This window comes from Xenia sp. Carnegie-2017, unplaced genomic scaffold, assembly GCF_021976095.1.
Source record: "Xenia sp. Carnegie-2017 unplaced genomic scaffold, XeniaSp_v1 HiC_scaffold_13, whole genome shotgun sequence".
NCBI lineage: Eukaryota > Metazoa > Cnidaria > Anthozoa > Malacalcyonacea > Xeniidae > Xenia > Xenia sp. Carnegie-2017.
In genome coordinates this window covers 3,073,949-3,087,867 of record NW_025813436.1, presented here as the reverse complement: position 1 = coordinate 3,087,867, position 13,919 = coordinate 3,073,949, and the positions used below count along the sequence as shown (strand labels likewise).

At 35.8% G+C, this 13,919-nt stretch overlaps 1 protein-coding gene across 1 annotated transcript in view; it reads left to right on the top strand.

Moving 5' to 3' along the window:
- The window catches only part of LOC124451444 (T-complex protein 1 subunit gamma-like), a 62,213-nt gene extending 53,942 nt beyond the window's left edge, over positions 1-8,271 (top strand). Inside the window, exons 17-18 of the mRNA XM_047002058.1 lie at positions 6,771-6,902; positions 7,906-8,271. Coding sequence (XP_046858014.1) covers positions 6,771-6,902; positions 7,906-8,019 — 246 coding nt within the window. The 3' untranslated portion in view covers positions 8,020-8,271. The remainder of the gene's footprint in view (positions 1-6,770; positions 6,903-7,905) is intronic.
- The last annotated feature ends 5,648 nt before the right edge of the window (positions 8,272-13,919 follow it).

Below are 13,919 nucleotides of genomic sequence, written 5' to 3'. Positions count from 1 at the left end.
GAATGACGTTCCTTTTGTAAATCTTGCAATATTTTGCTCGCATTGGTTTTCACAGCTGGTATGCGATAAAAACTTAATTCCTTATCGCTATCAGCACGCTTCGAACAGCCATAAATTGCGCAAAAGTTAACCATCCTTAACAATAATATTGCTTTGTTATTTACATGTCGCGTTTGCTTGTCCTCCAGATGTAACGTCACCGGGATTGTGACGTCATATGCAATGGGTCTATACAAAGTTGTAGCATCAGGAATTTTATTCTCTTGTTGTAAACTGTCATCAGACGTTGAAAACCCCTTTCTTTTTTACTGCATATTTATTTCAACTTCGGATGGTAGTTTATTACAAGGGAATACAATCTCATGCTGAAGCCTTTTGTACAATGCAATTGATGAACATGTTATGACAATAACAACCATACGTACTTATCGATAAATAGCATATCCAAATGCTATAGCAAGGTGCAGTAATAATATTATCTTTATAAAATAAAAATAGAAATTAAAGCTAAGAATAAAGTAGTGAAAAATGCTTAGTAAATTTGTTTGTTTCTACACCAATAGTACCCGACTCATAAAGTCACGGCAAAAGTAACATACAACAATCACTAGATTATAAAGAATGATAAAATAAAGGTCTTACCACAATTTTTAAGCATTGAAACATATTCTAGACCGTAACGCCTTTAAACTTCAAAAGCGAGCTGTGAAGTATCTTGCTTTGGCCACGATGGGGCAAATTCGATTCTTGCGCGAGCAATTTTCAAATGAACACGAACGCCGATATTTTGCAGGTATCGTAATAATTTTGATGTTAAATTGATTTAAATAACTTTATTTATCCATGAAAGATATTTGAGATAGGTAAAAGGTCGCGAAATGCCTTAAATATTCTAAAAACCTTGTTTGTAAACGTTAAGGGTGAAACACACTAGGCAGTCGCTTCAGTCGCGCGTCCAAAGCGAATTGATGCGCACGCGTCAGTCGCTTGAACGCTAGAAACACACATGCAGCGACCATCGCGACATTTACCGTGGCGTCTATTGAACATGGCGAAGATTTCTGTTTGTTACAGACACAGACATCACTTACACTTTTTATTTGGGCCTTTATTATAGCTACTAATATATGAATATTTACTCAGTACAAACTACTATGTGGAGAAAAGAGAACAAGCCAGTTAAAATACGCCAATATGATCATAGCCCATTACGCGTATATCGTGGATAATCTTATTCTGTGCATTTAGGTTGTGCATTAGGGTTCCAGTTTGTAGCTCCTATTGTCCCTATTTGATAAGTCATATAAAAACTGAAAGATTCCAGTGTGAATTCACTATATATTGCCTTCGTTTTCCAAGGTACAATCTATAAATTTCGTATGATGCATATGACAAGGATTATGATATGCATTTAGGAAGTTAAAATGTATCTATTGGCCAATCAGTGTAAAGCGACTGAAGCGACCAATGTCAAAAGTTCAACATGTTGAACTTTCAAAGCGACTAGATGATGCGACCACGCTACTAGCTTAGTAACCACGCAAAACGGTAGTTTTAGACGCGCGACTAAAGCGACTGCCTAGTGTGTTTCACCCTTTATGCGCTATACATTTTTATAGTAATTGGTATCTCTATTGGGTAACCTGATGTTCATTTTGCATATATAATTATTGTCGATTTCAGTTAACTTTTCAAATGGCGGTTGCCAAGTTACTTTCTAATGTTGCTAATTACATTTCCAAATATGGAATATTCGATATGAACTTGTCAACTTAAGTTCACAAGTTGTGTACTTGAGTACTGAAGTTGTGAACTAAAGTTGCGAAGTACTAGCAAACGCGAAAGGTCTTTGTACCCTGTAGACATTTGACAATGAAGCCGTTCAGTAAGCAAGGAAAAGCTTTACCAATAGAAGTAAGAAATGAAATACTTGAAATGTGGTTAAATAACGAGTGTTTGAGAAACATTTCGAAACAACTAAACCTACCGTATAAGACTATATCAAATATAATAGATCTATGGGTAGACACTGGTTCTATTGCACCTCGCCAGAGCGAACGTGATGTTTGAACCACGCGTACAGATGACGTTTTGCATACACTGACTATCTAAAAATTAATAAACCATTTATTTACGCAAAAGAGATTCAGCAACACCTAGAAAATAACAACGTTTGCCTTCCAGCAAACATACCTAGCAAGTCGTCCATTAGTATAATTTTGAATAAAGATCTTGGTAACACTTACAAGATAATAAGTCAAATTATTCGAGAGACAGAACGGCCGGGCGTTATGGAGAAGTTAGAAGCTTACGTAGCAAATATTTCATTGATTGATTGCAACCGAATGCATTTCTTTGATGAGTCGTCTGTAGTTGTTACGAGTGGCAACAGACGTCGAGGCACTGTATGCAGGGTACTCCTGCATTTAAAATCCAATTATTCTAGCTTTAGAATTGCTAAAGCTTTTCCTTGCTTACTGAACGGATTCATTGCCAAATGTCTACAGGGTACAAAGACCTTTCGCGTGTGCTAGTACTTCGCAACTTTAGTTCACAACTTCAGTACTCAAGTACACAACTTGTGAACTCAAGTTGACAAGTTCATATCGAATATACCATATTTGGAAATGTAATTGGCAACATTAGAAAGTAACTTGGCAACTGCCATTTGAAAAGTTAACTGAGGGGGTGTTTACATGAATCCGGAATGACTTTCAATCCCGATCGAAACGTGATGTCAATCCGTGTTTACATGAAACTAATTGTTGTTTTTCTTCGCACTAATTTTAACCCATTTAGCCTCTTTATTTACTTACGAGCTTCAATTTGCCAGAAGACAATACCCATGGCACATGCGTGCTTCGTCATTAATCACAATATCATTCTAGAATGAAACTCAATTCGCGTTTACATGAGATAAAAAGTAAATTTCGATCCGGAATGAAATTTCGATCCGGAATGAAACTAGGAATGAACTCGATCGAGTTGTGACTCATTCCGGATTCATGTAAACATGCAATAGGATTCTTTTAAAGTGGAATGAGTTCATTCCGGATCGAAACTCATTCCGGATTCATGTAAACACCCCCTGAAATCGACAATAAGCTTAACTTTTGATACCTATAGAAGCTATATCCAGTCTATTATCAGATCAGTGGTCTACACGACGACCAATGTTCACAATTTACTATAGTTCTCTCAAGGACCTGTTTGGAACATTCCGTTTTAATTGTAAATCTCAAAATCGAACAGTCCATACCAAGTGTGTTGGGTTTTGTGTAGCTGTGGAGCAAGCATGTAATAAACACATAGAGAAGTCAACCTATGCTAGATAGATTTTCAGTTGACAATATCATGACAAGCTTTGGCATTTTGATGTCTTCATTCAATATTACTCATGCTATGTTGATATTTAGACCCATGAATTTACACACTATTGCAACATACCACAGCCTTCAAAGAGAATTCCTATTTTCATCAATGTTGAAACATTGGGAAGTTTACAAATTTTGATTGATTGAGGAAATGAAGAACAAGGAAGATGAATCTCAGACATGGTCATGAGATGGGTGGCTTGATTTAATGGGTCACAATGCAAAACATAGAGCTTACACAATGTTCAATAATCTGTCATGAAAACTAGTCCACTTTGAATTCATTCAGGTATAGTACAATATTACTGCATACTTTCATGTCAATTCCATTAATTTTGAGTTACTCTGTGCTTGACATGACTGTGTTGTTTATTATGTCTGATGTTGGAAAATTTGTTTACTTTGTTTAGGCCAATTAAGTTGGAAGGAGTAATGCTACGGAACTTGAAGGAGACAAGAGATCATTTGATTTCCTAGTTTGTGATCACTCATTCCTAGTTTGTGGTCCATACCATCAATAAAGTTGTCCATTCTTGTCCTTCAGAAGTGGGCCAACATCCAAGATTGTTAGGAAGGTCATGGGTCCAAAATCATGTTCGGTAATGCAATTGATGTGTTCAATGCTGCCTTCAAAAGTCATCATTCTTATCACTGCTCCCATTTCTTTACAGCAACACTACTCCATTGCATTATTAAGTAACTCAATATGGCAACTTTGACAAGTGCACCAAAGAGTTCATTAAAATAAAAAATACTTTGTGTTATTGTTTATGCATTACATAGTTCATGTTGTAAAAACTAGAAATTTAGTAGATTGCAAAAACTAATTATTGCATTATTAGCAAATAAGCAATGTTCAGTAAATTAGTTATTCATGATATGAATAATAATAGCATTAAGGTATTTTATTTTGACAGTTGACAGTGACATGTGTTACAGTACAAGGCCATGTACGGATGTATCCAATTATAAATACTTACCGCTAATTATTATTTCTTTGATTTAATGTCTGTTGCAGTATTCCTACCGCATCGGAAGTGCAACAGTATTTTTACCCGGGTCCCCGCATCTTGATACGCAAAACTATGCGATGTTATTGTTTTATAAAGTGACGACGAAGCGAAGTGCTATCGCTACGACGCTATCAGAAGTGTCCCTAGATAAAGAAGGATAATCGGACGTATTTCTCCTGCTAGCGGACTCGTTTGATGACATTGCTTTGACGCTATTATTCTCTTCGATGTAGAGTTAGTTTTGGATAAAAATAATCGTTTTAAAAGCAAAAGAATTCACGTAGAAAAGCGAGCGCGTTATAATAATAATATTAGCATACCGACCTTGATCATCGTTGTGACGTCACAAGGCGGCATAAAGTTCGCATGCGGCAACGAATTTGGAGGCAAACTTAGGGCCTGTTCATATGAGCCCGGGTAGCCGGGATTCAGCGAAGCGCTTAATCATTTTAGCAAATGGAAAAGATTAATTCCTTCACAACAAAAAACTTATTTAAGCAATTTCTCTATGTTCGGAATTTGCAAATTCACAAAACCTTTAAAATGAAAACAAATAATTTGGCCAGATTTGAAAATTACAACTGAAATGACTCATGACTTATAAGAAAGGTTGTAAGTTTTGCGTTTAAAGTTTTTACTCCTTTCAATACCTCAAAATCATTTCACGTCTCGCTGAATCCCGGTTAGCTGGGCTCATGTGAACAGCCACTAAATCCACTTTTCGTGAATGTATGATAGTGATTTTAATATCAAATTATTTCTAAAGGACTGGATATTTTATTAAGCAAATAAATAGGTGGTCGAAAAATTCGCTGCTGTAGCACTTTAAAAACTAGATGAGTTAACAAATTTTATCCTAATAATTCGTCATAAATACGTAATAATTTCCTATTCTGAGTCAAAAGATTGACTCTGAAGGTGACTACCGCTAAGGTTGTCGAAACGTCAGTCAACAACAACAAAAACAGTCCTTCTCAGGACTATATCAACCTGGGCGATCTACATTTACAAACATGTAACGATACTCCCGGTTTCAAACCATTTACTTTATTGATCTTTAAAATTATTCTCGCACACAACGCAACCTTGCGAGACTTTTGCAAGTCTAAAATTCTAAATTCCTGTGGTTTCTGCTGGATGTATCAAAAAAACCGAACAGGTAAAGTGCCTATATCACCCTCAGGGAAATAATCTGTTTAGATAGAGTTGACGATTATGAGAACATTTGCAATAGATTTTATAAGACTAAAATTTAATTTTCCCTGACTTTTTGGGCCTCAAAGTTGGCTTTTTTCATGTTTGACCGTGAGGTGCTGTGACTAGGTCTGGTTCACAATGACGTACATTGAAGAACTAGATGCTTTTTAAAGCTAAAGAAATATAGTGTTGATTAAATAATAAAGTGCACGATCAAAAATGAGTTTAAAGAATCGTTGTCTACCATAAGGCAACTGGCGCCTCTTGTTTGTTTATATTTGTTATAAATATGATAATTTATTCAATCGCACGATGATATTCTATGCATCTTTCTCACAATAGATGCATAGAATATCCACGGATTACCAACTGATACAACGTTTGCTATTTATTCAAACCAAGAAAATGGCTGCGAAGATCATTTTAGCGCGCATTGCATTGTGATTGACAATTGTTCTTTAATAAAAATAAATTCTTCAACTTGCTGCGAATGTCACTATAATTCTATGGCGTTAAAAATCCTCTGTGTTCTCCATTGTACGTCACGTCCGGTGATCTAGACCCAGTGACAGCACCTCACAGTCAAAGACGAAAAAGCCAACTTTTAGACCAAAAAGTGAAGGAAAATATGGCGTTAAAATATGGCAGATTTAGTTCGAGCTAACAAAGTTTCGGGGAATTTATTTAAAGCGTACACAAACGCGACGCATCCAACTTGCAGGTTATTTTTCGTTTTTCCTTTTTAAATGGTATTTTTTTGAGATGTTCATCATAATTTAACCCAATGTGTTCTTATTCCTTTTATCTTTGTTATTTACGTGTGCAAGTTATTTCAAAAGTGCTTCTTGGTAACACAATTTTCATTGTCACAATTACCAAAATTTTTCAGCCAGATAATCCTCTGGAAGTCCAACTATTTCCTCCAAAAGTTTTAGCAAATCTTGCTCACAGATGACATTAGTGATGTTTTCCTCACTGCCAATTTTTTTTGTACACCCTGCATGGAGTTTTCGAGTATTTCACCAATCAGCGCTCGAATTTTTACAGGGCCATGTTATAAAGCACAATAACATTGAAATAAACATCGTTCTTATTTTCTCACGAGCAACTGTTGCCATGAAAAACAATACACGTGATCAAAGATGGTGTCGTTCACAGACTTAAAACTGTCTGTCTTCGCTTATAGGCAAAACATGCTACCAAAGGCAACCATACTTGGGGTGTGAATGGTGAGACAGGACAACTAAAGGATATGCAAGAACTTGGTGTTTGGGACACCTACTCTGTTAAAGCACAAACTATAAAGACCGCTATCGAGGTAATTCAATAGCTGATCTTTTGTATTAGCTCAAAGGTTAGGTGTTGTAGACTACATGTGTAGTACTATCAGCTTTTTAGACATTACTTAATGTGTTCATATACAGCCATGACATTTCTATAAGCTAGATGACTGTACTAAACTGAAATGACCAAGCTTCATTAGCGTTTACCAAACACTAAAACATTACTGAAGCGCAGCTATCTTAACCCCAGTTACAGCTGATGGTTGCATCAAACTTTTGACACGGGGGGGAATGGGCATGCCTTCTTGCATTGGCTAGATGGGGTACTTGAAGGGTGTCAATTTATCTACGAAATACTAATATACCAAACAATTAATATACAACCGTTTGAAAGCTACCATTAACCGTGCATTCTAATGAACTTTTCAAAAAGTTATGATTAGCATGCTGTCATACGTACGAAAGTTATTATTTTGAGCTGTCAAACTTATCACTATGGAGGGCCTAACTTGTAGTTTTGTTTGCGTAACTTTTGACGTAAAGTTTTGCGTAAAGTTTTGCGTAAAGTTTTGACGTGATAACTCGTCGTTTGGCGAGAGTCATTCTAATCAATAACGTTGATTAGAATGCCCACTTAACTGTAGCTTGCAAACCGTTGTATATATTATCAGTTGTAATTAGTGTTTAATGGAACACACTTCCCAAAATCTCCCAATGCCATTAAAAAGGTAAAAGAATTTAACCAACAAGTCTGACATGGTACGGGAACAAGTAGCCACCAAATTTTAGTCTAAGCTAGAGCACCACCCACCCCTTTCTCCGTACAAAATAACCATGGATTCATCTCTACATTTATCCCTTCGTTTGTCCCATTTTTAAATAAATTTACATTGCTCAATTTCACGAGGCCTTACTGTTTCTAGCTGAAACGTTTTTCGACATTTTAAACTTGTTGGTTTTGCAACGAGCATTTTGGTGTTTTTTTGTCTTCCCTGTATTGTTGCATTTTGTTTTCCTTATATATACAATTGTGTTTAGACGGCCATATTGTTGTTGCGTATTGATGATATAGTATCTGGCACGAAGAAAAGTGAAGGTCGCGAGGGAATACAATCAGGTGCCCAGCCAACTGATGCTTCAATGACTGAATAGCTTTTTATTTCTTTCTACCTTTCTTTCTATAAAAACTTTGATATTGTCTGAGGAAAAAAGATAAACGGTCGTCAATGTTTATGCTTGTGTAACATCGTCAAATTAAAACAGATATGTTATTTGGCTATTTTTATCAGTCCGTTAGCTACGATATCATTTATTTATCGATTTCCTTTTAGCATGTTTTAATTGTACCAGGAATGACAAATAGGTTTGAAATATTAATGTTGTTTCCTCTCCTTTATCTCATTATATTCGAAGTTTGTTTTGTGTTATATTTTATTCAGAAATTAAAAATGTATGCTGTGTTTGCTCAGGCTTTTGCCAAGTGAGGAGACCTTCGGAAGAACTACAGAGCAGATTAGTGCAAGGGTTGCACCCGCTCGAGAGTTCTCACAAACGTCTCGAGGTTTTGTTTCTTTTAATAATTTAACAGTAATGCGAAAAAGCCAAGTTAAAGCAAACGTTTTAATATTTTCTCCAACATGAATTCATGATTGATTTCCAAATTCTCTTTGATTCATTGACTGAATTTATTGATTGAGCTTAGGTAGGGTTATAGTCCGTGATCTGTGCCTCAAAAATATGCTTTACAAATGAGTTTCGTTGGACACCTCAAGAAAGGGCGCAAAATTTTCAAAATATATAGAAATTCACTTGCTGTTTGATATTCTTTTTATTGTCACTTCTAAAAAGGTGCAGTTTTTTAGTATTTCGCGGTTGAATTTCAAAATTCCTCGCTCCTTCAATTTTGAATGTCGCCATTTTTTTGGTGCGGAACTCTTTGTATCTAACTGCCGTTGTCATGGTGAGGCAAATTTACTTACGGGCGCCATCTTGAAAGGTGGCAAAAAGTCGAGACTCTTAATAAAGTCCAAGTAAAATGTAAGTTTTAAATGAAGAATTCTGTCGAAAATTTTGGAAGCAAACCTAAACTGTCACCTATGCACTTATGTATGAACATAGGAGAAGCCTGTTTTAGACCTAAATCTTGTCAGTTTTAAGAACTCGTGGTTAAATCGTGCGCATGCAACTTCACTTTTCGAAGGATAGCAACGCATCTTTCCATAAATTTTTCCTTAAACACTAAAGCTTGGTAAGAAATTGATCATTACCACTAAAGAATTTCTTGTTAATAAGCTTTTAAAGAGGCACATCATTATGCATAGGCGTAAGATAAATGTAAAAATTGTAGAACAAACATTTAGCAGCTTACAGCTATGTTACAGATGCCATAAAGTACATGCCTTTCTGATTAACCTGCTGTAAGTGATGCAAGAGCAAAAATAAACTTTTAAAAGTATTGCTTTCAGGCTATTAGACTCACTAAACACAAGAATTACTTTGATTCAATGTTTTGACCACTCTTTCTACAAGGTCACTCCACATAGGATAAGTGAAGTCCATTCTTTACTTTGGAAGAGTATAATTCTGAAATTTCTCTTTTTAAATATTGAAGGACAACATTTTTTTTGGCTTCACTAAACAATAAAGTGCTTGCTCACTTACTTCTAACAGAGGATCTTGTCTCTATTACATACCAATGTCCCAAAACCATCTTTAGTTGCTCTTTCCATGCATTGATTATATAAAGAATGACTTCAAAATTAATTCAGATATTCTGTATTTTAAATCAACATTATAAACTTTTATCAACGGACGCAGAGTAAATTAGTAAATTAGTATGTATAGATCAGAGTCATAACTGCATTTCTTGTTGAAAAATATATATACAGGATCACCTTTTCAATCAATGTGCCAGAACTCTTTCAGTCTCCTTTTCATGGTATGACAAAGACCACTTTTATCTATGAAAGTCCTTGCTAATCCAATTTACAATAAAACAAAGTTTCAACCCAAGCAAAAAACCCCTAGCTTTCTGGCTTCTGAGATGGCTCACTGAAAAATATTGTTTCTTGAACTGTAAAACATGATCTTGAGCATAAAGCCTTAACTGAAGGTTAACAATCATCATTTTAACAATTTATTTTAACAAAATTTACATCCAATTTTAACACAATTTACATCCTATTTTAACAAAAAATAACCTATCGAGAATATTTCAACAAAAAACCTATCGAGAATAAGACACCGAGAAAAGGTGGAAAGGATCTCTCACACTGTCTCTCACAAACAGCAGGCGACAATAACTGCAGTCTCAAAACAAAATGGCGGTCAATGAGAAAGCGTCAACAATTGTTTCCGAAATTATAAGCAATGTTTCAATGCTTTTCAATGTTTTACAAAACTTAAAGATGGATTTCAAAATAGCAAATACCATGGTGAGTGGTGATAATAACAATGTAATAGTTCTTAAAAGAACTGTTTTAACCAGAACACTAACCCAACAATTCAAAGGAACCGTTATTTACAGCTAGAAAGAGACACTATGCATTTCGGCAGACTACTCGTCAGGTGTCAACGTCTGCTAAATGAGAACCTCCAAACCATGCTACAAAGGTCAATGTCATCCCATTTTGTAACATTATAAATGTAACACGACAAATCAGAAGTCTAGACGATCGTAACAAAGTCGTCAATCAAACAATCAATTGGTATCTCTTCGGAAAGACACGACTGGCATTAGAAGCTTTTAAGGAGGTACTTAAGAGTTTGGGAGTCTTACAGGAGATTGTTAAATATCCCAACGTTTTTTGCACGTTGGTTTGTTTACGAACAGAAAAAGCTATGAGCTGATTATTTCTCTGGCATTTTCAAAGTACAGCGCAGTCCACTTGGAAGTTACAAATTTGGGACACAAAACCTACTTCTTTCAATTTGGCAAGATTTACTCATAGACATTGAGGAGGGAGAAACTGCAATTACACTCTAGACTATTTTATCATTTGCAACTGGTTGTGCCGATGTCCCTCTTATTGATTGTTTCCAAAAGGTTCGTACAATTGCATTTATTCATGATGCTAAATCAGATGGTCAAAAATCAAAGTTTCCCAAGGCCAACACATGTTCTATTATAATATGCCTTCCAACGGTTCATTCTAATTATGACAATTTCAAGACATCCATTGTTTTTGGGATAAGAAACACTAAAAGCTTTGGGTACTGGTAAACATCTTAGCATAGTATCTGTTGACCGAATTGATGATGGATTGAGTTGTGTTTAAATTTTTGTTCTTTTTAAATTTTAGATTTAGCGCATTTAAACAAGGAGACACTAGAATTGTTATGAACATTAACATTATACTATGGTAGCAACAAGTATTGAACAAAAGTAATAGTTATTTAAATTACAAGTACATATTGTTGCCATTATACAAGGGTTGAAGTTTCTTATGTGCTTACGATGTTCAACACTTGTAAAAAGTGATTTATACCATGGTTTCCGTCTTTTACCAAGAAATTGATGGTTTGCAAATAAATTGATTGTGCATGCAATATTTGCTGTTGTATTTCTGGGACAATGATTTCATCATCTTCAATGCTATTTATTGCTATTGGACCAAATGTGTCAATGCCATACTGCTGCAGATGTACTTGTATGTTAGGATCAAATGTCATCATGCTGATCTCCCACAGAGCAAGAGGACTTTTATTTTGAGATGTTCTTATTCCCCTGTAGTTTAATTGATTTCTTAGTTCAATTACAGACTTTTTATTGTTGGAAGGAAAACTTGATGTAATGCAAAAATATGCATTTCATCAGTAGAATCAGGGAAGTTGTGTGATTCCATAAATTTAAATAAATCTGAATGATGTCTTGTAACCACCCTATTCACATCTGCTCACAACCTCTCTATTCTCTGATTGTGGACACTCCTTCCACTTATAAAACTTCCTCGATCCAGTCCTCGAGAAGCTATCATGTAACGAGCAACATCATAGTTTTCAACTCCGTGATCTCCTCTTACCCGTGAAGGCAAACTAAACCTTTTTACACCATCAATGGAAAATTGTAATGATGTGGCTGCCAAGTTGTTGTTGGCACAATGTAAGTATATTGGCAGTCTACTGTATCCGTCCATACATCCAAAAATTACTAACCTCCATAAAATCAACTTGTGATTGGTGTCAATATGCTACAAGTGATTTGCTCTCTTCACATTATATATACGATAGGAATTGTATTATGTCTCCTTACTGCTCGCCTGGTAGGATCAAGCACATTTAGTCTGTCCCTAATGTGCCATCGTTGCAATTGTGTGTTTCGACTTCTTAAGCTACCAATTACTAACTTCTCCCCAGCATTTGGTGCATTAGAAAGTATGCTTATAATTGCATTGTCTATCTAATTCATGGTCAAATTTGTCAGAATACTCCTCGGGTATTCTATACTCTTGTCTTCTCCGATAAAGAGTCCGTTCACTGACATGAAGGAGTTGCGCAATATGTTCACGTCATTCCATATGAGTTGAGGCGTTTCATTTGACTCTGGTATAAAATACTTTGGTCTACCTTCTGTTTGAAGCATTATCAAACCCTCACTGGCGACAGCGGAGTGTTATCAAGCGTATTTATATGTTCAATTCTTTTTAAGTGATCAATGGCAATGGATAAAAGCTGTTGCAATCTCTCTACAATAAATGATTCACCTTTTAGACTTTCATGTTCATCAAGAACTTGTAAAAACGCTGCAATAATACCAAGATGACTTTCCAAATGCCTCTACAGTACTCTAAAAGATCGAGCGACATTGCTGAGAGGCACTGTCCTGAGCGCTCACTAATTCTTAAAAGTAAAACGAAGTAATCGCTCAACTCTTTTTCATTATTTCACGCGACAGCGACAATCTTACAGCACAAAAATACGGTGGCCCACAAGTATCACGGCAAATTAAAAACTCACGGCAAATTAAAAACTCGCGGCAAATTTTTGACAATGTGGTGAACCGGGCAAATGCAAAATTGTTATATGTTTCCACTTCGAGGAGGGTAACTTTCTAGTTGAAACTTAGAGTTGTCGTTATTTCCATGTGGATTCGTGTGGGATTTCTTCTTGAACGATATTTGTTGTATCTATTTTAATGTTATATGCAATGATTATTATTTCGTATTTTCTCTCTAACAACATTGATTTCATAATCGACATTTTTCCTTTGAAGGCCGTACCGTTTTATACGTCTTTTAAGAGTTGCGATGCTCATTTTTACTAAGTGGTTTTTGCTCAATAACTCGATAATTTCGTCGTACTTGAAGCCTTTACTAAAGTATTCTTTGATTAAATTTTCTTCCTCTTGGGCGCCCGCCATTGTGAATTAATACTACTCGTCATTACCACGTGTTTCAACCCACTGCCGCGAGTTTTTAATTTGCCGCGAGTTTTTAATTTGCCGCGAGTTTTTAATTTGCCGCGAGTTTTTAATTTGCCGCGAGTTTTTAATTTGCCGCGAGTTTTAATTTGCCGTGAGTTTTTAATTTGCCGCGAGTTTTTAATTTGCCGTGATACTTGAGGGCCACCGTACAAAAATGTCAAAAATACAAACAAATGAACAGAGAACCGTCATCAATTTTCATTTTTGTATCGTTCCGAACACTGTTTTTTTCCATTGAGTTCTATAATAACTGGAGCGGCTATCTCAAGCGTGGCCTTAAATATCTGATACCGCCAAAAAGATGGCGGATTTCGTCCTTTGCCGCTGAGATTTACCGAAATTGACCGCTTTTCTGAAAATTTTACAATTTCCCACTCCCTCCCGAGGAAAGAGTGAGGAAAATATATGTGTGTATTTGGGATTAGGCAAGCAGTTTTTTGATGAAAATCAAGGTAAAAACCTTAAATTCATAACAGCGAGTCAACTGTGGTTGTCAGTTATCTGCTCCAAAGAGGATGCATTTATAACTATCGACGAAAGAGCTATATGTCGGCTACACATGTATGAATGCAGATGTGCGTCGTTTTCTTATCAGCGTCAAACTTGTTTGATCGATTAAACTCTTTAGTCT